This window comes from Mirounga leonina, unplaced genomic scaffold (genome assembly GCF_011800145.1).
Source record: "Mirounga leonina isolate KUSES-001 unplaced genomic scaffold, KU_Mleo_1.0 Mir_151, whole genome shotgun sequence".
NCBI lineage: Eukaryota > Metazoa > Chordata > Mammalia > Carnivora > Phocidae > Mirounga > Mirounga leonina.
The window spans coordinates 95284845-95310331 of NW_023270377.1; the positions used below are offsets into that span (position 1 = coordinate 95284845).

At 34.3% G+C, this 25487-nt stretch overlaps 1 protein-coding gene and 1 long non-coding RNA gene across 2 annotated transcripts in view; both read left to right on the top strand.

Moving 5' to 3' along the window:
* The window catches only part of ACTR3 (actin related protein 3), a 60500-nt gene that overhangs the window by 3805 nt on the left and 31208 nt on the right, over positions 1-25487 (top strand). The window contains exon 2 of the mRNA XM_035008164.1: positions 21967-22022. Within this exon, the coding sequence (XP_034864055.1) occupies positions 21967-22022 (56 nt within the window). The remainder of the gene's footprint in view (positions 1-21966; positions 22023-25487) is intronic.
* Positions 274-14690, top strand: LOC118012524. The gene is made up of 3 exons (XR_004679735.1): positions 274-304; positions 3353-3357; positions 13081-14690. It is a non-coding gene; the product is annotated as an uncharacterized LOC118012524 (long non-coding RNA).

The window sequence follows — 25487 nt, forward strand, 5'->3', positions numbered from 1 at the left end:
CAGGCTCCTTCCTGTTGAGAAGTCACTTTTTTTTAGCATCTTTTTTTTTTTTTAAGTTTAAATTCAATTAGCCAAGGTACAGTACATCTTTAGTTTTTGATATTATGTTCAGTTATTCATTAGTTTAATATAACACCCAGTGAGGGTTGCAGAAAGGGAGATGGGTCGGGGGATGGCATATCTGGGTGATGGGAATTAAAGTCACTTTCTTACTTAGACTTACCTAAAATCTTTCTGCTTTCCTTTCCCACCAGTCTCTCTCCCTGCATGCATATTTTGTGTTGAAATATTGACTTTGGGTTGTGTATATATATGTAATCTAATGAACTTTACAGCCTAATTGTAAAACACAGTTGAGAAATTTATTTTTAAGCACAGAATGGGAAGCTCCACTAGTGGAGGACTGCTGGTCAGGATTTTTATTTATCTTATTTAGTTTTGTGACTGTCATTTTTACCCCATTTTACAAGTGAGCAAACAGGATTAGAGAAATTTAAATTACCTTTTTAGTGGCTGTAGTTAGCAGTTGGTAAGAGTTGCTATTTGGACTTGAGCTTTTCTGTTTTGAAGCCCTGTGTTCTATTACACTGTGGGCATTCCTGAGCCCCTTATCAGAACTATGCACGTTTCTTTGTTTTTGTTAGTAAGGTTAATTCTCTTCTTGTTTAAAATATTGTTATAAATCCTAGCCTTATGCATTTGATTTAATGAAATAGAGAAACCATTCTTGTGGAAATCTTTCAGATTTGAGATACATACATACATACATATATATACATATATATGTACATATGTGTATATATACATATATGTGTGTGTATGTATATGTGGATATGTGAATTCCTAGCTTATTTCCTTGTCACTTTGCTTAAATTGAAATTCTGGAAAAAGTTTACTCTCTACATTTTGTTTAATCAGGAAATACTAACAGCTGATATTTATTAAGAATTACATGTCAGACCAAGTGCTGAACGCTTTATTATCTCATTTACTTTTCACATCAACCTAAGAATTATTTCTGTTTTAAAGAAAAATTTAGGGTTTAGAAGAAGTTAAACTATATGCCCAAGGTATTATAACAAATAAATGTGGTACAGCCTCTACTCTATATAATAGTCTCCTTACATAGAGGATGAGCCTTTGACAAATCATTTAGATATTTTTTTGAGAGAATTCATTTATGATGTTTTAAAGGCAGAAAGCAGTGTTAGTAATTTAAGAATTACTTGCACACATAGAAAAGGTGGTATTGCCAAATCAAGGCTTACTATATACTTGGCGGCCGGTCAGACACTCTTGGAATTACAATGAAAATGTGTAATACAGTCTGCTCTCAAGAATCTTAATGAGATAAGAGCTAAAAATTATTTTAAAAAATTAGGATGATAAAAGACTGAACTTTATCAAATGTTAAGATATTTACTTTTGTTATAGTAATAGCTGCTCTGTAGGTTGTAAGAAAGATTATTGTGGTCAGGAAGAGTCAAGGAAGTTGCAGGGAAGGTAGGGTATGCGCTCTCCTTTTAAGGATTTGGATATATATAGGAGAAGGGAAAGCATATACAGCAGAAAGAAGAGAGTAGTAGCTGCTTCTTATGTTTAGCCCTGTTAGCATACATTGCACCGCCCCCTTCCATTCGAATTGAGGACCATGTAATAATGCACATCTAGATTATGTGATGTGAAGGGGAACTAACATTTATTGAGCACTTGCAGCAGAACTTTGATTCAAAATATTTTTACTTGATAGGAAATAAAAATCCTTTACAAGAGGAGTTAAATGTTGTAAATAGGGCTTTTAAAATATTTGCAGAATGGAATGCAGTTGGATCGGATGTAGAGGAGGTATTTGGGATGAAGTTATGGAACTTGACACATAATATGAACTCACATCTTTGTTGAATGAGCGAGCAAATGAATGACGGAACAAGAATTAGCGGTATGGTTTAAAAAAAAACTGCCTGGGAAACACCCCATGCCCAGTGACTCAGAATCTCAAATTTAGATGATCTTCCTAGATGATTTTTAAGCAGCCCTCTCAGCACCAGCTTTGCAGAAATTCTAAAATAGGATATTGGCAGTGGGAATAGAGCAGAAGAGAGAAGTTTGGGAAAGGTTGCTTCTTTTTTGTTTGTACTTCTGCAGTTGTTTTGTATTATGGTTAGCAAGGGCTTTGTAGTCATAGCTGTTTTTGAGTTCAAGCTTTTCTAGTTGTATGACTTTGTACACCTTAAACTCTGCAGGTCACATTTTTTCCATGTGTGATTTGGAGATCATTGTATCTACCTTGTGGGTGGGGTTTTTTGGTTTGTTTCTTGTTTTTTGAGATAATGCATGAAAATGGTTAGTCATACTGCTTGACACACAGTAAAAACTTGATACATCATAATTATTACAGTTATCGGTTAGTTCTCTTTTATTGAATTGACATTTTTTAAGGACAGGAACACGGTGTCTTATGCTTATTTATTTTTCTTCTGCACTGCTTGGCTTAACACAGTGCACAATCAGAATGTTTTGCTGACTTGAGAGATGGAGGTATTGCTAGGGCTTGGCAATTGATTTTGGTAGATTGTAGTCATCAATGAAGAGTTCAGAATTTTGAGTTTGAGTGGGACAATTAAGGGAGTTGGTTTTAAGAAGCTGAGTAAAATTGTTACTTGAATTTGTTACTGAATTTGGATGATTATCATAATTGGAAATATTCTAGAGGAAGTTGAAAATACAGGAACTTCAAGAATGAAGGTGGAGATGTGGCAATCATCGTTACAGTTTATAAATTGAAGCTAATAAAATGATAAAGAAAAACAAAAAGATTGGATATTTTACTGTTCCTTTTAAAAATCTTGGATATGTAATCTGGCTTTTTGAGCATCACAGCGAGAAGAATGAGGGAGCACACATGGCTTGGAAGTGATGAGTGATCAGGTATGCTGACAGCCAGTCTTCTGTTTCATCCCACTTTTTAAGAGGCAGAATCCATAGGAGGAGATTTTAGCTCAGCATAGGGCTAAATTTCCCTCCACAGTGCTCCTCCTTGTCCAGTGTGCTTCCCCACCAACAGGTGGAAACAGCTGAACGATCGGAGTAGGGGCAGGAGTGTGGAGTGGTTAAAATGTAGCTTCAAGCAGTATGTTTTCTGAAACCAAATTCCCCTATAATAAAGGCATTTGAATGCTTGTCTGCAATTCTATTGGAACTTGCAGGCTATTTAATGACATTACTGATCTATAATAGCCACTGGCATAAAGAGGCAAGACCAAAGCAGTTAAGTAATAATAACACTACATTAACACGCTTTATAGTTTATCAAGCACTTACAAATTCATGTATTATTAAGTAACAGCACAAGATAAGGTCATGTTATTGGATTAATGTTTAAATTTGGTTCTCCAAAATAGGATAGTGACTAATACTACTTTGTGTGCTGGTGGTTTTATATATTTATATGGACCTTTATATCATACAATAAATATATAAAAGATACCTCCATAATTGATTAATACCAGAACAAAAAAAACCAAATAATATCTTAATTTTTCCAGGGGACCATTCGTGTAATTTTATTTTCTTTCAAGATTTTTTTCAAAACCTTTCATAACTGTTGACTTAAACTCAAGTCATTCTTACATACTCCTTATAACCAGGAACGGAACAGCCTTGAATTTGTGTGGTCTGATATATTTTCCTTTCTAACTCCTCTCTACCCCTAACACATACTTCACAAAAATATTTTCTTCATCTGTTCTGATGCTGAACATTACATCTTTAAATATTCTCTCCTTTAAGTCTTCTTGCCCATTGTGGAAATGCAATTCCCTTGGGAAGGGTGTCTTTAAGACTTTTTTTTTTAAAGATTTTATTTATTTATTTGACAGAGAGAGAGACAGTGAGAGAGGGAACACAAGTAGGGGGAGTGGGAGAGGGAGAAGCCAGCTTCCCATGGAGCAGGGAGCCCAATGTGGGGCTTGATCCCAGGACCCTGGGATCATGACCTGAGCTGAAGGCAGACGCTTAACGACTGAGCCACCCAGGTGCCCTTGTCTCTAAGACTTTCTCAGTTACAGTACTTAGTGTGAATGAGAGGTTGCTACAAGGAGATTGAAAGTCTTAAGATGGGGAATTAGGGTGCAGAATGCCTTACAGTTCACGGTTGGTTTTGGAACTGTGTAAAATTACAAACTGTGTCTTTAGTATCGGTCCATGATAAAACTATTGTTTGCTTGCTTAAAGTCTTAGAGCTTAGTATAATTAAATATGATGCGTTTTTCTTTAAGCATTTATTTATTTATTTATTTATTTATTTATTTATTTATTTATTTATTTTAAAGATTTTATTTATTTATTTGAGAGAGAGAGAAACAGCATGAGAGGGGATAGGGTCAGAGGGAGAAGCAGGCTCCCCGCTGAGCCGGGAGCCCGATGTGGGACTAGATCCCGGGACTCCAGGATCATGACCTGAGCTGAAGGCAGTTGCTTAACCAGCTGAGCCACCCAGGCGCCCCTCTTGAAGCATTTTTAACTTCAGTTATTTCAAGACCACAAAAATAGCATTTAATGTGTATTTGTGAAACTTACTTTAGTGAATTAAGGGAAGTGCCTAATGACTTACATAGAATTATGGAGATGAAAAAGACTGAGAAATAATTTAACCCTCTTTATTTATAAATGAGACAGAAGTCCAGAGTTGAGAAATGTTTTTCAGGATTGCTCCTACTTATAAATTGATAGCATTGTTGAATTCTCTTAAATTTTCTTAGGAGTTCACATTTATGAGTTATAGTCGTTGGAGTTTCTTTTTGCCAGTTGAAATAACAATAAATGTTTTTTAAAGTTAAAGTAGTTTGGTTGAGGCCTGGTTCAATACATGCTTCAGAAATCTTTAAGCGTTTTTGTTGTAATACAAATACAAATGCATACTAGATGGCACAGATGCAAAACTAATTTTGTTTCCCATCATACCATATTTTTTTTAAAGATTTTATTTATTTGACAGACAGCGAGAGAGGGAACACAAGCAGGGGGAGTGGGAGAGGGAGAAGCAGGCTTCCCGCTGAGCAGAGAGCCTGACTTGGGGCTTGATCCTAGGAGCCTGGGATCATGACCTGAGCCAAAGGCAGACGCTTAACTATCTGAGCCACCCAGGTGTCCCCCCCATCATAACATTTTAACACAAATTCAGAAACTGTTTTCATAAAATGAATGCCTTTTTAAAGGAAATACGCTTTTTTATTGTTTCAGGCATTTAAATTTTAGAAGTACTTAATTTAGTTTTTGGATTTCAGTTATTTAAAATGTTACGTGGGATATGTACAAATCAGCCTTTCAGAGAGCCCTTTAGGAGTTATGTTTTTGAGATAATTATTTATAACCTTTTCAGAAACCCTATGAAATGTAGGTACTGTGATATAATAACTATCTTAAAGGTGAGGAAACTGAGGTATAGAGAACTTAAGTAACTTGCTCAAGTAAATGTAGCTATAGTTAAGTAGTAGATCTAGCATCGAGCCCTCAGGCAGTCTGGTTCCAGAGCCCACTGTTAATACTAGGCAGTCTGGTTCCAGAGCCCACTGTTAATGCTGCCTTCAGTTGGGGTATAGTCAGTATCGGTGGTTACATTGTTAACCTAGTCTTTGAAGAGTATTAAAATTTAAACATACGTTTTTTAAAAAAAAAATGTTTTTAGAACTGTTAATTTTTAGTACAAATATGAGATATATAGGGAAGTCTTAGTGACTAATTCATTGATTTGATTAACCCAAAACACAAGCAAGTTAATCGACATAGCATTATTTATTAACTGCAGGGACAGGCATTATATGAAACATGGTAAAGCTGACAATTGCTGGTTAATTCAAGACAGCTTAACTAAGGAAGTGATGTTTAATTACATATAACTTCAGAATAAAGGTATACATATTTCTGAAGCTGCAGTTTGAATAATTGATGCCATACAAAAGTTATTTCTCTCATTAATGCCTGCATTAAAAAAACAAATGAAATAGTCGAACTTAAGAATATAGGATTATAAAAAAGAAACTTTTTATTAGACTCAGAGTACTTAATGTTTGGTATTTGAATCTGAAAATAGTGAATATATAGATTGAGAGAAACACATGGGTTGCCAGAAAGTAACTTTTTTTTTTTCCTAAAATAGAATTAAAGAGATTGTTATCTTCTGGAGTTTAGGATGAATTTTGATGCATTTTATCTAAAAAGTACACAGTTTTAGTAGAAGCTTATGTTTCCTGTTTGAAAGTATGTATTTTAAAATTTTGCTTCATATTAATCAAAATGGTAGAGGTAATAGAGCAAAGGAAAGAGGCCTTTTTTTCTTTTCTTGATTAACCTGTTATTCAGATAATGGACTGGTTGAGCATTTTATTGCTTCCAAAATGCATTTCGAAGGGGCCTGCTTTACTTGTTTCAAGTTGCCTTGTTGTCAGGAAAGTTATTTTAAAAGTAAAACAAAACTTTTTTTTTTTTTTAGTAGTGAAACAGGATTTAAATTGATAGGAAGATTCTGAGAAGTAGAAATGAGAGAAATGTAATGTGGTTATATCAGTGAGAAATCTTGGATGCAAACAACAAAATAACTAGTTAATGTAAGCCAGAAAAGTAATTATTGTGAAAGGGTATGTAAGTGTAGATCACAAAATTGATGGGAAGGCTGGAGAACCAGGCTCAGAAAAGCAGAGAAAAGGAGAGACCAGGCAGCGAGAGTCTGCTATCAAAGTCATGTTGCGGGAATTCGGCAGGATGCTGGCAACTAGATACTAGCAATATAAATTATAAAACATCTCTTCATCTTGTAGTTATTCGGTCAAGATTCAAAGTTCTGACCTGAGCTCAGATTGGTTAGATAGATATCAATCATGTGATGTGTAGTAGGTGGCAGGAGTAGAATGTATCAGTATCGGGTCTGTCATTCTATAAAGGGATGTGAGGTTTTGTGACCTGCAAAGCCTTAATCTTTGGTGGATTCATCAGAATAGGAGTAGGGATTTGATGCTGGCAGAAAAAGTAAGTGTCTACTATTGGGAGAAAGATGAGGAGGGGAAGTTTGTTGTCCATTTGTCTTTATGTTGCCTTAAATTCCTCATTTCATTTTGATAACTGCATGATCCTTTTTAATAATTAGCACTTTGAGTGGACATTCTTTTCCAAAAGTGCAAAAACCGAGTGAGTTTCACACAGTGTTCATTCTAAATGTGTGAATCAAGAACAGTTTTTTAAAGGAATAATTAATGATGGTGTGAATAATATTGGATTTTTCATTAGAACAGAGGTGTAACAGTCTAGTAATTTTGGGATTATGGGATATTTTGGAAAGTAGGACCAACTTGATAAATGCAGTGATACGATAGGCCATTTATTTAAGCCTTTTTTTTTTTTTTAGAATAGTGAACCTGAATTATAATTAAGAGAATTTGAACTGCACTATTTTTTTCTTTTTCAGAGATAATGGGCCGTATATATTTATTTATATACAACAAAAAAACTAGGAAGTAGGAAATAGCTTTTACATCTGTTTTGTTAATAGTTGGAAGAATTGTTTTCCAGTAACGCTAGTGAGCATCTGTGCAAATGCATACTTTTGCAGTACTTGTGTTATAGGGAATATAAGGATGATTAGGAAATGATGCCTGCCTTTAGGAAGCTTACATGTACATAATAATAACAATATGGTAAATGCTCTGCCAGGTATAAATGAAACTTTTTTGGAATCATAGGTGAAGGAAAATTTACTTTTTCCAGGGAAGATGTAAAAAGGCTTCCTGGTAGAGATCATAACTGAAGTAGGCCTTTAAGGATGAATAAAGTACTGATAGGCAGGAATAAAACTAGTGTACAAGGTAAGAGAACAGTGGTAGGAAACAAAGTGAGGTGGAAAAGTATAGGTTGAATTTGGATATATTAGGTTTGGTATGGTACAAGGAAACAGTGATGTTTAATATGGTACAGAGAAGTAGTGAAATACTCGATATGGTACAGGAAAGTAGTGAAAGTGTCTAAGGTATGATGATAGGTGCTCAGTAAGTGCTTCTTGAGTTGAATTAAAGAGATATGTTGGAGCTGGATTATGGAGGTCTGGAAGTCCTTGAATTCTGCACTGCTTTGGTATTTATATTGTAGGTAGTACGAAGCCATAATCTATCATAAACCAAGTTTATGAGAATAGGAAGTATATTTGGTGACTTCATTATGGTGATTTATGGTGATAAAAATAATAACTAACAGTTATATAGTACATACTGTGTGCCAGGCACTGTTCTAATTGCTTTATATGTATTAATTCATTTGCTACCTAATTCTATAAGGTAGGTAGTTACTCTCTTTTAAAGATGAAACTGACACAGAAAGAGTAAGTGGGGAAGATCCCATAGTTAGTGTGACAAACTATACTGTTAGTTCTTTCTCTAGTTTTATTTTGGAAGTAACCACTCATATTTAAAGGAGACTGTACAAAAGTCGTTGACTTTGGGAGCTGGTAGGTATTTGAGTTCATTTCTAGCTTTAGTATTTTTTTTTTTTAAGATTTTTTATTTATTTATTTGACAGAGAGCGAGAGCAGGAACACAGGCAGGGGGAGTGGGAGAGGGAGAAGCAGGCTTCCCACGGAGCAGGGAGCCCAATGTGGGGCTCGATCCCAGGACCCTGGGACCATGACCTGAGCTGAAGGCAGATGCTTAACGGCTGAGCCACCCAGGCGCCCTTAGCTTTAGTATTTCTTTGCAGTGGTTTCTTCTTCTGTGAGGTGCAGTTTCCCCAATATGGAAACAGATCCATTTTGCATGGTTTTGATAGCGATTAGGGATACTATAAAGCACATAGCAAAATAACTGACATACAGTAACAACGGCAGCTATAGTTAAAATTGCTATAAAAAGGTATTGCAAATCAATGAGATCATATGATAATTGTCTTTCTCTGATTGACTTATTTCGCTTAGCATAATACCCTCTAGTTCCATCCATGTCATTGCAAATAGCAAGATTTCATTTTTTTTGATGGCTGGGTAATATTTCATTTTGTGTATATATATACCACATTGATAGGAGGAATTTAAGAAACAAGGCTGAGGATCATAGGGGAAGAGAGGAAAAAATGAAACAAGATGAAACCAGAGAGGGAGACAAACCATAAGAGACTCTTAATCTTAGGAAACACACTGAGGGTTCCTGGAGGGGAGGAGGTGGGGACGGGGTGGCTGGGTGACGGACATGGGGAGGGTATGTGTTACGGTGAGTGCTGGGTGTTGTGTAAGACTGATGAATCACACACCTGTACCCCTGAACCAAATAATACATTATATGTTAATTAAAAAAAAACAAAACAACAACAGCAAAACCCCAAATAAAGTCATTAGAAGGCTTAAAAACAACAACAACAACAAAAAACTAGAAACAATCTAGATGTCCTTTAACTTGTTTAACAAACTGGTACATACACCATGGAATAATACTTAGCAATAAAAAGGAATGAACTATTGATATATGTGGGGGAAAAAAAAAGGTATTGCAAGTAATCAACTACTTATTTCACCACTGGAATTCTCAGTTCTATGCTGAATACTATGGTACATACAGAAAGCCATGGTATGATTTTATTCTTTAGGCTTACAGTTTAGTTCCAGAGATGAAACTAATGTATGTGAAATAACTAAAGATGGTATATTAGTAGTTAATTGGGGAGATTAATAAAGGCTGTAGTTTTTGGGAGGATGGTTTATGAAGGAGCTGAACTTGCTCAAATTCTTGGAAAAGACTAAGTAGGTTATGATAGATGGAAAGGAAGGAAAGCTTTGTTATTGGAAGCTAAATTGGAAGCTTTATGATGGTAGGATGCCTTTTTTGTTCACTCTCTCCAAGTTATGGCCTCGTGCATAGTATTTAATAATGCTCAGTAAATATTTTATTGATGAAGGCAAGTCAGGCAGGAGTTTCAAAATATTTGAGGGAGGGATCCTTTAGGAGATTGCCCTACTTGGAGTTGACCCTGTTTGGAGCTGTGGGACAGCAGGTAGTTAATTTTATTTATATCTTAACTTATTCGGAAGGATTTTAAATGGGAAACAATGGTTTAGAATTGATTTGATTGGCAGTAGATTGTGTAGATCATTAAGCAGAAGATTGATAAAAGTTAAACTTAACGCAGTGTCAGTCTGAGTCTTGTATTCTATTTTTAATAGCTCTGTTGAGATATGATTCACGTACGTAAAATTTACTTTTTTAAAGTGTATAATTGAGTTATTCACAAGTTTGTGTAACCATCTCCACAGTCAACTTTAGAATATTTTCATCACCCCAGAAAGTACGTCATACGCATTAACAGTCAAACTTTCCATTCTCCTTTCCTTCAACCCTCTGGAGTTACTAATTTCTTTCCTGTCTTTATGGATTTGCCTGTCGTGGTCATTTCATGTAAGTGGAAATCTACATCTTTAAGTGGTGGATAGTTGGACTGGTGTACTAGCAAAGAGGTTGGGAAAACATTGCTAAGTCTTAGAATAATTATAGGGATGGGTAGAGAAATAAAAGGAGGCTCATGGATAAAGGAAAATGATCTGGGGTGGGGAGAATTTACTGAATACTTAGTGCCATCTACTGTTAACCTTTTTAAATCCTCATGGCAGTCTTGTGAATTCAGTTTTATGCCTTATGAATTAGGAATAAAGTCTACGATCATAGGATAGTAAATGGTGGAACAGACATGTCACTCATGACTTTTTGATTCTAAGGTCCATATTTTTTCTTCCCCACTAGTGAAAAGGAGTTAGATTTTAAGTTTTAGATCTAAAAGGACTGGGAGAATTCCATTTCTGTTAAACACAAAAGAGTCCACTTTCTTCCACTCAACAGTTTTATCAGTTTTTTTGTGTGTCACGTTAAACATTGACTTTAATGTAATGAGAAGAACATTGGAGGGAATTGGAAATGCTTTTCAAATAATTGCTAATTATCTTTATAGCCAATACTCCCTGTGAATTAGCCACTGCATTCTTGTCCTAAAAGTTCCTAACACTAGAAGTACAAAGAAGACTATAGCTAAGCTGAGAATTGAGGTATTACAGAAGTTAAGCAGTGGGTTTCATTTGTAGACCTCCATTTTCTTTTAAAATTTGATATTTATCCTTAGTATATACTTTATTTTTATGATACAGTAAAGGTGGAAGCTGGTCATATTGAGATAGAATTCTTTCAACTTTAAATTGGTGGTTAATACTCAGAAATTTTGGAAAATGGGTTGCACTATATCATTAATGTTCTTTCTATCCTAAAGTTTGAGGGTCTTATATTCATTTTGTTATATGGTTTAAGATTGTGGAAACATGGAAAGTTAAAATTCTAGTGCTCTTTCTCCCTTACATAGGCTGTAGATTATTAACTGGATTTAGTGTGGTAACCTCAATACATGTTTGTTCTTTTCTGGAATGATTTTTTATCATAGCTTTTTTTTCTAGTTCATTTTGAACTGTTTTTTTTTTTTTTTTTTTTTAAGATTTTCTGTTTAGTGGTTCAGTATCAGTAACATATTGGAATCTTCAAATAGCTTTTTGCTGTGAGATGATTTTCAAAGCAAAAAGAAATACGAACCATTGTATTAAGTTAAAGTACTCTTTGTCAACCATATTGCTTTTAATAAGTAAAATTTGAATTTGCAGAATTAAAAATAATATCCATGCTAATATTTTTTAACAAGCATAACTGGTTTTACTACTTGAACATATTTTTCTTAAATGGATTCTTTTCTTTTAGAAAAGTACAGTGAATAATAGGACAGATACTCCTGTTTATCAGAATTATTGCCTGCTAGCATTTTATTATATTTGTTTCATTTCTTTTTAAGAGTGAGAGTGCATTACTGATGACTATTACCATTCCCAAATCTACTTTCCCCTACCCCAGAGGCAGTTAGGACCATGATAGACCAACCATTTCTTACATAAAACTCGTTTGTTTTTTGCCATTCATTACTCCCAGTGCAGGTCATCCCTCTTTTGTAACTTTGTTACACTGTAACTTCATTACATTTCCACTACTGTTCTTCTAGTCACTGAGCCTTTGATAACTTCAAAAGTGCTTTTTGAATTCTCTACTCTGTTTCTTGCTCTAAGCCATTTCCAATTCCTTTTCCCTCCTTGCTGGCCCAAATCAGCATTGGAGATTTTTTTCATTGTTGTATAGTTCAGGGAGAGTTTTTGTAAATTTAACTTGCTGCCTTGGGGTCACAAAGGAAAATTTTGGTTTAGTTTTCCAAAATACTATATTGTGCTAGCTTCGCCTTTTTCATTTTATGGTCTCTTTTTAAAAACCATTTAGAAAATGACACTTTCTTTTTAAATACAGGAAAGTGTAGAGAAGTAAAGTAGATTCATAATTTGACTGCCCAGATAACCCAGTGACGGGTTTTAAATTAAAGTAATACATAAGCAAGTTCATGCATGAATTATTTCTGGGATATGTAAGTGATTTACTCTTGGAATGGCAACTGGGTGGCTAGGGGATATAGGCATGGTTGGAAACTTAACATTAATATTTTTTCAGTATTATTAAAATTTTAATGATGGGCAAATGTTATCAGTTTAAAAGTTCTTGTACTTAAAAAAAGTAATGTATATGTATGGTTAGATCATTTAAGACAGAATAGTGTATATTTAGAAAACAAAATTCTCCCTTCTCTCCATCCTGCTGCCTGGAGACAATCACAATTTACAGCTTCTTTTGTAGAGTTCCAGAAGGAAAAAATGTATGCATATTCTAGCATTCTATAATAGAATTGTTCTTGATGTGTAATTGTATTTTTACTCTGCATGTAAATGTAAATTTCTGTTTACAATTGACATCAAAAAGAGATACCACATGAAAGTCTCTTTGAGATTTCAGGGTATTCACAAAGTATAATTTCCCTGTTTAGAATTGACATTAAAAAGGACTAGGTTTGAAGTATTCTTAAGATAGTGCAAGGTAACAAGTGCAAGGTAACAAAGTGTACTTTAAGCAATAATAAAAGTACACACACATGAACACACATAAGTACACACCATTTATAAAGAATGGCAAGTTGGAAGGCATTAAGACTCTACTGATTTTGCTTAGGAATCATACTATGAAAATTGAATGTATCCAAAAGGAATGATGAAAATGGAAGATTTGAAAAGGGCCTGCGAGGAAATGAAGGATTGGGGTGAAATAAAACAAAAACAATAACGGAAAGAAGGATGAGCATTTATTTTATGTAAGTGCTAGGATTTATGTGTTCTGTTCGTAACTATAATTATCAAGATTTATAAGAGTAATTCCGTCTACTTTAGATATTTCAGTGTGTTTTGCAGGGGTTGAGGGATATGAAAGTCAAGTGGGTATTTAGAGGAGTCTGGGGAGGTAAGTAGGCATCAGACCATAGCATGTTGAGGAGTGGTCTTCAAACTAGTAAAATTAATTGAGATGTTCTAAAAAAGCAGGGGCTTGATTTTTCAACTGTTAAACCAAGCTTGGATTCTTAGGCTAAGGCTCACTTAGTTATGGTATATATATATACCCTTTTTGCATATTGTATTCGTTTTGTTAAGGATTTTTGCATCTGTATTCATGATGGATATTGGCCTGCCATTTTCTTTATTTGAAATGTCTGTCTCTGATTTTGGTATTAGAATTATGCTATCCTCATGAAAGGGTTTGGGATGAGTTTTTTCCTCTTTCCTGAAAGAGCTTATGTAAAATGATTATTTCTTCCTTAAATGAGTGATAGAATTTACCAGTGAAACTTGGGCCTGCAGTTTCCTTTTTGGAAAGGTCACTGATAATTTCTTTAATAACTATGGACTTATTCAAATAGATTTTTTGTTTCATCTTGTGTTGATTTTGGTAAATTGTATCTTTGAAGGAATTTGTTCATTACATCTTGAGTTTATTACGATGGCATGGTTGTTTATAATATTTTTTCTTACCATTTTCATATCTATATGATCTGTAGTGTTAACCAGCTTCCCACTCCTTTTGTTGGCAATTTCCATATTATTTTTTCTTGATCAGCCTATCTTTTCATGGTACCATCTTTTTCTTGTTAATTTTCTCTATTTCCTATTAACTTGATTTCTGCCATCCTGTTTATTGTTTATTTCTATTTATTTTCGGTTTACTTTGCTTTCCTTTTTCTAACTTTTTAAGGTGGAATCTTAGGTCACTGATTTTAGACCTTTCAGTTTTTTCCAACATAAGCACTGAAACTTGGAATTTTCCTTTTAAGCACTATTTTAACTGCATCCCACACATTTTGATGTTAAAATTTTTATTTTCACTGTTAATCAGCTTGAAATAATTTCCCTTGTGGTTTTTTCTTTGAGTCATGGATTATAGTTAGAAGTGTTTAATTTTCAAATGTTTGGGGTTTATTTAGGTATCTTTTTATTATTGGTTTCTAACTTAATTCCTTTTTAGTCAGAGAACATTGTATTTATGATTTTAATCTTTTACATTTATTGAGATTTGTTTTATGGCTTAGCATATGGTCTAGGTCAGAGATTGGCAGACTTCTCTGTAAAAGACCAAATAGTAAGTATTCTAGGCTTTGTGGGCCACATATGGTCTTTGTTTTATGCTAGTGGGCCAGGCATGGTCTCTGCTGCTGCTTTCCTCTCCTCCCTTTTGTCTTCACTTCTCTTCCTTCTCCCAAAAACGCAAAAAAAAAAAAAAAAAGTAAAAGCCATTTTAAATTCACTAGTGATACCAAAACAGAGGCTTTTTGTTTTATTTTATTTTTGGGCCATAATTTGCCCATCCATGGTCCAAATGAAGGTACCATGTGTACTTAGTAAGAATTCATATTCTGCATTTCTTGAGTATATTCTGTAAGTATCAGTTAGACCAAAATGGTTATTAACGTTGATCCTCTATGCTTTTACTGATTTTCGGTGTGGGTATTTATCATTTTATCCATTAACTGAGATACTGTAAGGTTGAATTATCTCAGCATTTAATTGTGATACATTTGAAGTATGTTGAAACTTATGTTAATAGGCACATACACATTTAAGACTGTTATGTCTTGATGAATTTATCCTTTATATTATTATAAAGTTACTCTATCTCTGGTATTTACTCTTTTTCTTACAGAGTAGTTTTATTTGATATTAATATAGCCACTCCAGCATTCTTAGGCTTGCTTTTTGCTATCCATCCATCATTTTTCATTCTCCATCTTTATATTTAAAGTGCATATCATGCAGACAACATATAGTTGGGGCTTGGTTTATTATTATTTTTAAATCAATGCTTCCTTTGAATTGGAGAGTTTTGTCTCTTTTAATGTAATAATGGCTATGGTTGGACTTAGGTGTACTGTTTTGTTTATTTTTAAAAAATTGTTGTCCCTGTTTGTTGTTCTTTCCTCTTTCCTTCCTTTTGAATTATTTGAATATTTTTTGGAATTCCATTTTAATTTACCTTTGGCTTTTTAACCATACCTCTTGGCATTTTTTAATGATTGCTTTAGGGATCTAAATACACATCTTTAAGAAAAGTTGCTACTCACAGTTTCTTTAGAGTTAATTTAAAACTTCATGCAGAGTAGAGACCTTGCATCTCAGGAAGTCTATTAACTCCCCTGCCTGCTGCTTCCCATGCCAGTGCTTCCCACTGTCCTTTTATGTTGTAGTTGTCATAGATATTACTTCTACATACAGTATAACCCCACAAGATAATATGATTTTTGCTGTAGTTATAGGTATGTTCAAAAAACTAAATGTAAAAAAAGTCTTTTTACATTTATGTGTTTACTGTTTCTGATGTTCTTTATTAATGCCTCACTGTCCCACTGGTATCATTTTCCCTCAGCGTGAAGAACTTTAGTCCAGGTTTGATGGCAGTGAGTTTCTTTTGTTTGAAAATGTCTTTATTTCACTTTCATTTTTGAAGGATATTTTGGTGCATATAGATTTTTGGGTTCACTGTTGTCCTACCCTCTTCAGACTTTAAAAATGTTTTTCCACTGTCTTCTGGGCTTCGTAGTTTCTCATAAGGTGGTAGTAATTTGAATTTTTGTTTCCTGTTAATGGACCTTTTTCCTCCGGCTGCTTTCAATATTTTTTCTTTATCTTTGATTTTTAGTTTGACTATGATGTGCCTAAGTATGGTTTCTTTGTATTTATACTACTCTGGGTTTTTTTTCAGCCTTTTAGATCTATAAATTGCTGTCTTTCACTAAATTGGTAAAGTTTTCTGTCATTTATTCCTTCAAAAAGTGTTAACTGCCCTGTGTCTTCTCTGTCTGGGACTTCAGTATATCACCTTTTTCATATTGTCTCCCAAGTTTCTGAGGTTCTATTCTTTTTTCTTCATGTTTCTTTTTTTACCCCCCCCCCCCCCCCGCCTTTTTTCAGATTAGAAATTTCTGCTGATCTGCCTTCAGGTTCACTGATTATTTCCTCTGTTACCTATGTTCTGTTGTTCAGCTCATCTGGTGATTTTGTCTATCTGGTATTGCATTGTTCAGTTCTAGAATTCCATTTGTTCTTTATGTAGTTTTAGAGTTTCTGGTGATGTTTACTATGTTATTAGTCATTACAAGTACACTTTTCTTTATTTCATTTTCATAGTTATAGCTTCTTTCCAGTCCTTATCTGATAATTCCAACATTTGGGTTATTTTGTCTTCTTTTTTTTTTTTTTAAAGATTTTTTTAATTTATTTATTTGAGACAGAGAGAATGAGAGACAGAGAGCATGAGAGGGAGGAGGGTCAGAGGGAGAAGCAGACTCCCTGCCGAGCAGGGAGCCCAATGCGGGACTCGATCCCGGGACTCCAGGATCATGACCTGAGCCGAAGGCAGTCGCTTAACCAACTGAGCCACCCAGGCGCCCGGGTTATTTTGTCTTCTGTTGAATACTTTTCCTTGGAGAATGGGTTACATTTTTAAATTCTTCATGTGTGGAGTAATTTTGGTTTATATGAAGAAATCACCCTTGTTTATCTCTTTTCTTGTTGATGAACATGTTTTGCTTACACTTTTGGGCCATTATGAATAATGCTGTTTTGAACAAATGTGTACACATTTTTGTGTGGACATGTGTTTTTATTTTGGGGGGGTATGTACTAGAAGTAGAATTGCTGGGTCATATGGTAAGTGAATGTTCAAGTGTTTTCCAAAATAACCGTATCATTTTGCATTCCAACTATGAATGTATGAATGTTACCTCAGTGTACTTTTAATCTGCATTTTTTTAACCCCAAGGAGTTGAGCCCCTTTTCATTTATAGCCATTTCTACTTCTTTTTCTTCAAATGGATACTGTCTTTTACCTTTCCTTCTTCCTTCCCTCCTTTCCTCTTTATTTCTTTCTCTCCCTTATCATCACCTTCTGGGTATCCTATATATATTAAGGAGATTAATTCTTTGTCTTTGAGTACAGTTTTTCTCTGTTGGTTTTCTTTTGGCTACTTTTGGTATGTTTTGTGAAGAAGTTTTTAATTTTTGCATAGTTGAAATATCAATCTTTTTTAGTGTCTGGTTTTTAAATTATAGTTAGAAAGCCTCTTCTACTCCAGGGTTACAAAGAAATTATCCTGTATTTTAAAACTTACGGTTTAATTTTTCTTCCCTTTTAATCTTTGATGCATTTAGATTTATATTACTTCAGCATGTATGGTATAGTATGTACCCAATTTAATTTTTTTCCAGGTAGCTACAAAGTATAGGTTTTTTTTAAAAAATTGTGGTAAAATAACATAACATGAGAACATTGTTAAGTGTATAGTTTAGTGGCATTGAATATATTCACATTGTTGTGCAACTGTCACCTCCATCTTAACTTTTTCATCTTCTCAAACTGGAACTTCCAAACTGACTGGTATGTCCTACTTACTGTCTAAAAATTTGACTAGGTACCTTATATAAGTGGAATTATACAATATTTGACCTTTTGTGATTGGCTTATTTCACTTAGCATGATGTTCTCAAGGTTTCATCCATATTGTCGCATGTGTCAGAATTTCCTTCCTTTTTAAGGCTAGTATTCTACTGTATGTATTTACCACATTTTGTTTATCCTTTCACCTGACAGTGGACACTTAAGTTGCTTCCTCCTTTTGGCTTGTATGCACAATATTGCTGTGAACATTGGTCTTCAAGCCCCCTGCTTTTTCTTTTGGGCATATACCCAGAAATGGCATTGTTGGATCCCATGGTAATTCTGTGAAGAATTATCATATTGTTTTCCACAGCAACTGTACCATTTACCTTACTACCAGGAATGTGCAAGGGTTCCAGTGTCTCCACAGTCTAACCAACATTTGTCCTTTTCTTTTCCCTCCCTTTCCTTTCCTGTCCTGTCCTGTCCTTTCCTTTCCTTAATAGCCAATCTAATGGGTATGAACTGGCATTTAATTTGGTTTTGATTTGTATTTCCTTAGTTATTAATGATGTTGAGCATCTTTTCATGTGTGTATTGGCTTTTTGTATATCTCTTTTTTGGAGAAATATCTATTCAAGTGCTTTGCTCATTTTTTAATTGTATTTGTTTATTTTGTGGTTGAGTTGTAGGAGTACTTTATATATTCTGGATAGTAACTCTATCAGATAAAGATCTTCACTTAAAAATGAGTTCGCATCTGGATAAACCCATTGTAAGTTGGAAGTATCCTATGTCAAAAATGTATTTAATACATCTAATCTAGCAAACATCATAGCTTAGCCTAGCCTACTTTAAATATGCTCAAAACCTTACATTAGTCTACATTTGGACAAAAGCATCTAACAGAAAGTCTATTTTATAATAAGGTAATATGTAATTTATTGACTGCTTGTACTGCTAGTAAAAAACAGAATGGTTGTATGGGTACAGAGTGATTGTAAGTGTATTGGTTGTTTATTATGATCACGTGGCTGACTGGGAGCTGAGGCTCACTGCTGTTGCCCAGCATCACCAGATGTATCATACTGCATATTGCTAGCCCAGGAGAAGATGAAAATTAAAAATTCAAAGTACAGTTTCTCCTGAGTGCATATCACTTTTGCACCATTGTAAAGTCAAAAAATTTTGAGGTGAATCATTCTAAGTTGGGAACTGTGTGTATATGATTTGCAGATGTTTTCTTACATTCCGTGGGTGCCTTTGCGCTCTGCTGATGGTGTCCTGTGGTGCAGATTATGATGGTGTCTAATTTATTTTTTTGTTATTGCCTGTGCTTTTAGCATCACATTCAAGAAATCATTGCTAAATCCAGTGTCATGAAGTTATTTGTCTATGCTGTTATGAATGTAGGAAAATGATTAAATGTTTCCATATAGTTGATATGCTATAGGTAGCTATTTTTGTCTTTTTGGGAAGAGCACATTTATTTTGATTATGTATTGACCGTTCTGTATTATGTTCATTAGATTCTTCTTTTGGTGTTTGTTCTGAAAGTAATTTATTGCTGAATATGCTCAGCCTAGGGAATTTGATTTCGACCAGGGATGGAATGTTGATTAATTTGGTGAACTTGATACATGAAGGTTTCCTTAAGGGAATTTCTTCTGTAATATGGTTTCTACTTCAAATATCTTACTGCCGTATTTGGGAGATGGTATTTATGCACATGAAAATAACAATATAGGCTTGTATAGTGAGTGGTTGTTGAAAAAGAGTTTATTGAATGACTAATAGTTAAAATGATCAGGAAGGACTTCATGAAGGAGTCCTAAGTTGTGGTGGGAGCATTTTGAGAGGGTGCAATGTAAGCACAGATAACATGCGATGGGAAATTGCAAGTTATGTAGGGGAAAATGAGTAACAAGTGCAGTGTATTTTGAGCTGAGTTCATGGAAGCAAATGATGGGAGACACTTAAAAACTTTAATTGTGGCTTATTGTGAAGTACTGTAATATTCAGCTGAAGGAATCAGAATCATGTAATATTTTTTTTTTATCTGAAAGGGACTTTAGGAATTACAATGAATTAATCATTTTATAGAAATGGGAACAAGTTTGTACTTAATTTTGTGGGCAGTACAGCTTCATTTGAAGATTTTTGAATTAGGCAATGATTTTTAGGGTGATTATTCTTTGTAGGGGTCATAGAATTGGAAGTAAGGTATTCTGTTCTGTTAGGGCATTGCATATAATGACTTGAACTGCTTGGTGACTAATGGCAAAAAAAAGTGGAGGGATTAGATGAAGGAATAATTAGGTATTAATCCTTTCACTAAGTGTTAAGAGAGTAGACTTTTAGAGTGTTGTGGCTCAGACAGTTTTAGAGTGTCTTGTTTTTTTATGTCTTTATTGTAGTAAGACGTAAGTCAGTTCAGTTTGTCTCCTGTAGGGGCAAAGTATACTGTTGGAAGGATAGAAAAGTTTTCAGAGTGGCAGTAATACTTAACTTGAATTTTGTAGGATGGGTAAGAGTTTAGCAGCTGCATTCAGTGTTGAAAGGGGAGCATCTCCTGTAGTTGGAACAGTGTTAATAGTGGTTCCGTGGCATGAAATGAGTTGGTCTGTCCAGAAACTGTTAGCAATTTTATGGCTAGGGAGACTGGTGTAGTGTGTCAGGGCTGCTGGGAAAGGTGGTCAAGAGGCAAATATTAAAGGAGCTCTTTTCTATGCCTTGCAAAGAAGTTTTGTTTGTTGGTTTTTTTAAACGTGGACAGTGGGGAATCTTGGAAGAGGTTTAGTCAGAGCATATCCTATTTGGATCAGTTTATGTTTTCTACTTATTTTTAGTGATTTAACATATTTGGCACTCTAAGTTCTTGAACTTAGTTTTGAGACTAAAATATCCCCCAGGGGCGCCTGGGTGGCTCAGTTGGTTAAGCGACTGCCTTCGGCTCAGGTCATGATCCTGGAGTCCCGGGATGGAGTCCCGCATCGGGCTCCTTGCTCAGCGGGGAGTCTGCTTCTCCCTCTGACCCTCCCCCCTCTCATGCTCTCTCTATCTCATTCTCTCTTTCAAATAAATAAATAAAATCTTTAAAAAAAAAAATATCCCCCAAAGAGAGCTTTTTTCCCCCTCCTCCTTATATTGGGGGAAAAAAAAAGTTCTGCAGATATTATTAGAATCCAAGAATTTCACAGCAATTTACCTGCCTGCTCTTTAGCAGTGAGTTTGAATATGGAATAATATAAAATGTGACTTTCTCTTTAAAGCCTGCTCATAGTTAATAGGTTTTCATGCATAGCTACAGAAAAAAAGTCCAGCTGTCTCCTGTGTAGCCCACAACATGCTGCTTATTAAAGCTCAGTTTTTATAGTTCCTAATCATCGTTACCATTATTTTCCTATTTTAAGATTATAGGCTGAATCCACTGTGGCAAAACATTTAAAAATTACAGTTATTTTGAATAGTAATTCATTCAAATGGTATGAGAAATATTTAATAAAAAATCTCCTTATCACTCCTGCCTGTCACCTACCCAGTTCATTCCCTGGAGACAAGCAAAATTAGTGTTGCTTTATATTCTTCCAGAGATATTCTGTGCCTGTACAATCAAATATATTTCATATGTTCTTACCGCTCTTCCTTACTTTTGTACAAATATAGCATACTTAAAACATTGTTCTGTCTCTTGCTTTGTTCGATTAACAATACATTTTGGAGATTGTTCCATATTAGTCCATAAAAAGCTTCTTCAACCTTTTTTAATAGCTGCATAACATTTTAGCATATTTAACTAGTTTCTCATTTCATGTTTATTTTTAGTCTCTTGCTGTTATAAGCAAGATTGTAGCAAATGGTCTTGTTATATGTTATTTCAGGTATGTATGAGTATCCCTGTAGGATCAGTTTGTAGAAGTAGAATTTCTTGTTAAAAGCTGTGGGTATAATTTTGGTATAGCTTTGGAAAGTAGGGATGTTTAAATGCATTGAACCTATAGAATTTTGTATATTTACTCACAGTGGAATCTCACTTCATAACAAATGGAAATCTGAGAAATAAGTTCATAATTGCTAAGATATTAGTGAAATCGTCATAATTCTCCTTTTCGTTTTGCAGGTATACAAAACTAGGATATGCTGGAAACACAGAACCACAGTTTATTATTCCTTCCTGTAAGTATTCTTTTAAGTCACAAATAAGCTGATTTAAAGATCTTTTCCGTAATACAGTAAAAGATAATTGTTTCTGACACTGTATAAGATTTAGTCCTTTAGAAACATGGTTTGCTAAGTGTGACCTCATTTCCACACCTCTCACCATTCATGTTAGCTCTTTAGTTCTTTGTTTACCAAATCTACCAAATGTCTCTTTTTAAAGACAAAAATAAATGAGCTGATAAGTAAACAATTTTTTGCTTTGAGGATATTGCTGTTAACAGTGCATGGATGTAAATATTAAGTAGTGCATCCTCCATCACATACATATGAAGACTCTTCTTTGGTGTGTGGACGTGATTACCGTTTGCCAGGCTTAGGCTTATTGACATCCCTGATGAGAGTCCATGTTTCAAAAGAAGGATGGCATCTCTTTTTTAGAGATGTTGACTTTAGCTGTTTTTTAGTATCTTATAACCATACTTAAGTTGTGTTTGTTCTGTCCTCTTGTTAACTTCATTCTGGCCTGGCCATTGACTTTCAGTAGTTTGTCAGTAGTTTTTAGAAGAACTCTCACACTTGGTTTGTTAGTGTTCTCATTTGTTAGCATGGATTATGTATCTCGTTCTTGATGGACATACTTTTGTACTTTAGACTTTCAAACAGTTTACCTTTCATACATTATATAGTAGTACCTCTGATCTACTTGTCCTGCTGCCATATGAAGACTTGAAATTATCAGATGAAAAACGTTTGGAGCCATTGCTTGGTGATGCTGACTCCTAGAGTGTCCCCAGTTTTACACAGGAGTTTATGTGACTGAATATTTTTGTGTATTGTATTCTTCTTAATTTATGAAAATAAGGAAATGGAAAAATGAACATGTAGGGATAGTAGTGAAAACAGCTTAGGTTTCAAATCAGTGAAGTTGAGAGCAAGGTAGAAATTACTGGGCTTGTCAAAAACTGCATATCTTTAGTTTCAAATGGGCACTCATTGGACATGAATAGGTCAGTGGTTTTGTAATTAATATAGCAAGGACAAAATTAAACGTGAAATATGGGAAATGCATTGTCAAAATTGTATTTAAAAGGGGAGCTTATACACACACACACACATACATACATGTATACACGTGTGTATATATTTTATTTTTTTAATTTTAACTCTCCAGTAACAAACCTGTTTGGACTTTGTACTTGTGATATACTTTTAGATACTTAAGTACGAATTTATTATGTAAGAATTTAGGCTACTACCAAGTGGTACAAACTTCCAGTTATAAAATAAGTTAAGTCATGGAGATGAAAAGTGTACAGCATAGAGAATATAGTCAATAATACTGTAGTAGTATTGTATGGTGACAGATGGTAACTACACTTAACCATGGTGAGTGTTGAGTAATGAATAGAATTGTTGAATGAGTGTGTTATATACCTGAAACCAGTATAACATTTTATGTTGATTATACTTCAGTTAAAAACAAAACAAAAGAATTAAGGCTACTACCTAAATCTAATTCTTTAAAACATAGAATGGATTTTAGGTGACATTGATGAAATAGCTCATTCACATGACTATAGTGGTCTTAGTTTAGTGGTACTATTGTATTTTCCTTATGTTTTATTTATGCATGTTTGTTGTCTACTTTGAAAGACAGGTGTGTGTGTGTGTGTGTGTGTGTGTGTTTTAACTTTTCCTCCACATTTGTGTATCAGTATATTGGTTGTTCTTTATTTTAAGAATTTGATGACAAATACTAGCTTTTTTTCTGACTAATATGGAATACTTTTGTGGACTTGTACTTGACTTCGGTTATATTTGAGTTTAGTGTTAGAATCTTAGGTGTGTTTATATTAATTTCCTAATCCTAAGGCCACCATAACAAAGTACCAAAAACTGGGTGGCTTAAAACATTAGAAACTTACAGTTCTGGAGGCTAGAAGTCCAAAATCAGGGTGTCAGCAGGGCCATAATCTTACTGACAGTTCTAGGGGAGAAACCTTCCTTGCCTCTTCTAGCTTCCCATGTTGGTGACAATGCTCGGTGTTACCTTGTGTATGCATCACTCCAGTCACATGACTGTCTTCTCCCTGTCTTCACATTGTCTTCTCTGTGTGGCTGAGTCCAAATTTCCTTTTTTGTAAGGACAGCAGTCATAATGGATTAGGGCCCACCCTAAAAATCTCATTTTAACTCAAAAGACCCTATTTCCAAATAAGGTCACATTCTGAGGTACTGGGGGTTTGGACTTCAGCATACCTTTTGGGAAGACAGTTCAACCCATAAAATGCCAATTTTGTTATTTCATAATTTATAATCTTTTATAAGGTTATGTTGTGATTAAACATTTATTTCATGAGATTACTGATGTTTTATGTTCTTAAGTGGCTGTGTTGTCTTTGTTGGAGACCCATATAATCTTGATCTTTTGAACCTTAGGATTTTATCACCATTGTATCCAGTCTCTATTTTCATCTCTTTGCTAAAATGTGCAATTTTAGTTTTCATTGTCTTTCTTATGAGAAGTTGCAGCATGTTAAAAATCCATTTCCCTGCTGAAAGAAGATTTTTGATTTTGGAGTTTTTTTCCACCAATTTTAATGCTGCAAGTCCAGTGTTTAACCAGCAGATACATACAGTTGATTGCCACTGATGAGCATGGATATTTGATCTGGAAAGCCTGTTTATATGGTTCAAGGTTATTTGCATACATCTTTGTTTTTCAGGAAACTTATAGTGAGCCATCTGGATGTCTATGTACATTATAAATAAATTACTAGAGAAGCTTTCTAAAATTTTGAAGGAGTAGACTGGATTTAGAATGTCATTCATTCAGTATTTTCTACCCATCTTATTAGGGATATAATTGTTATTAAATGGAAGTGTATTTAAGTGCATGCAGATAATTATTTTGAATGAATGACTGCTTAACTTGATGGATTCAGAAATTTATAACTTAGTTAAAAATATATAACAGGTTTTAGGTCAAGAACTGTGTGCTGGATTTCTGAAATTATTCGAGGGGAGTATTGTGATTTTTACCTAAATGATTTGAAATTTCCCTTTGTATATGTGATTAAAGTTTAACAGAACCCTCTGCCAGTGTTATTTTTAAATTACCAGTCCATAATAGTGCAAATAGAAGAAAGCTTTTTTAAAAAAAATTTTCCTTGCAGTTTTCCCATATTCATTTGTTAGTGTTTCCAGTTTTTTCTTTCTGATTGTCCATTAAGCATATATTGACTTGGTGGGATTATAATTTTACTCAAATCGAAATAGATCTTACATAGTTTTAAAAAATACAACTGAAACATTCCCACAGCAGTACTCTTTTTTGGCCTTTTACACTTGAGGCCTTGTCTGTGGATGGAAGTTGAGATTTCATTGTGTTAAATGAATTTTGTCATCGATTTTTTAAATGACCTCTGTGCTTTAACAGTTTTAAGTGTGTTAGATCATGTTTTGTTTAGTAATACTTTA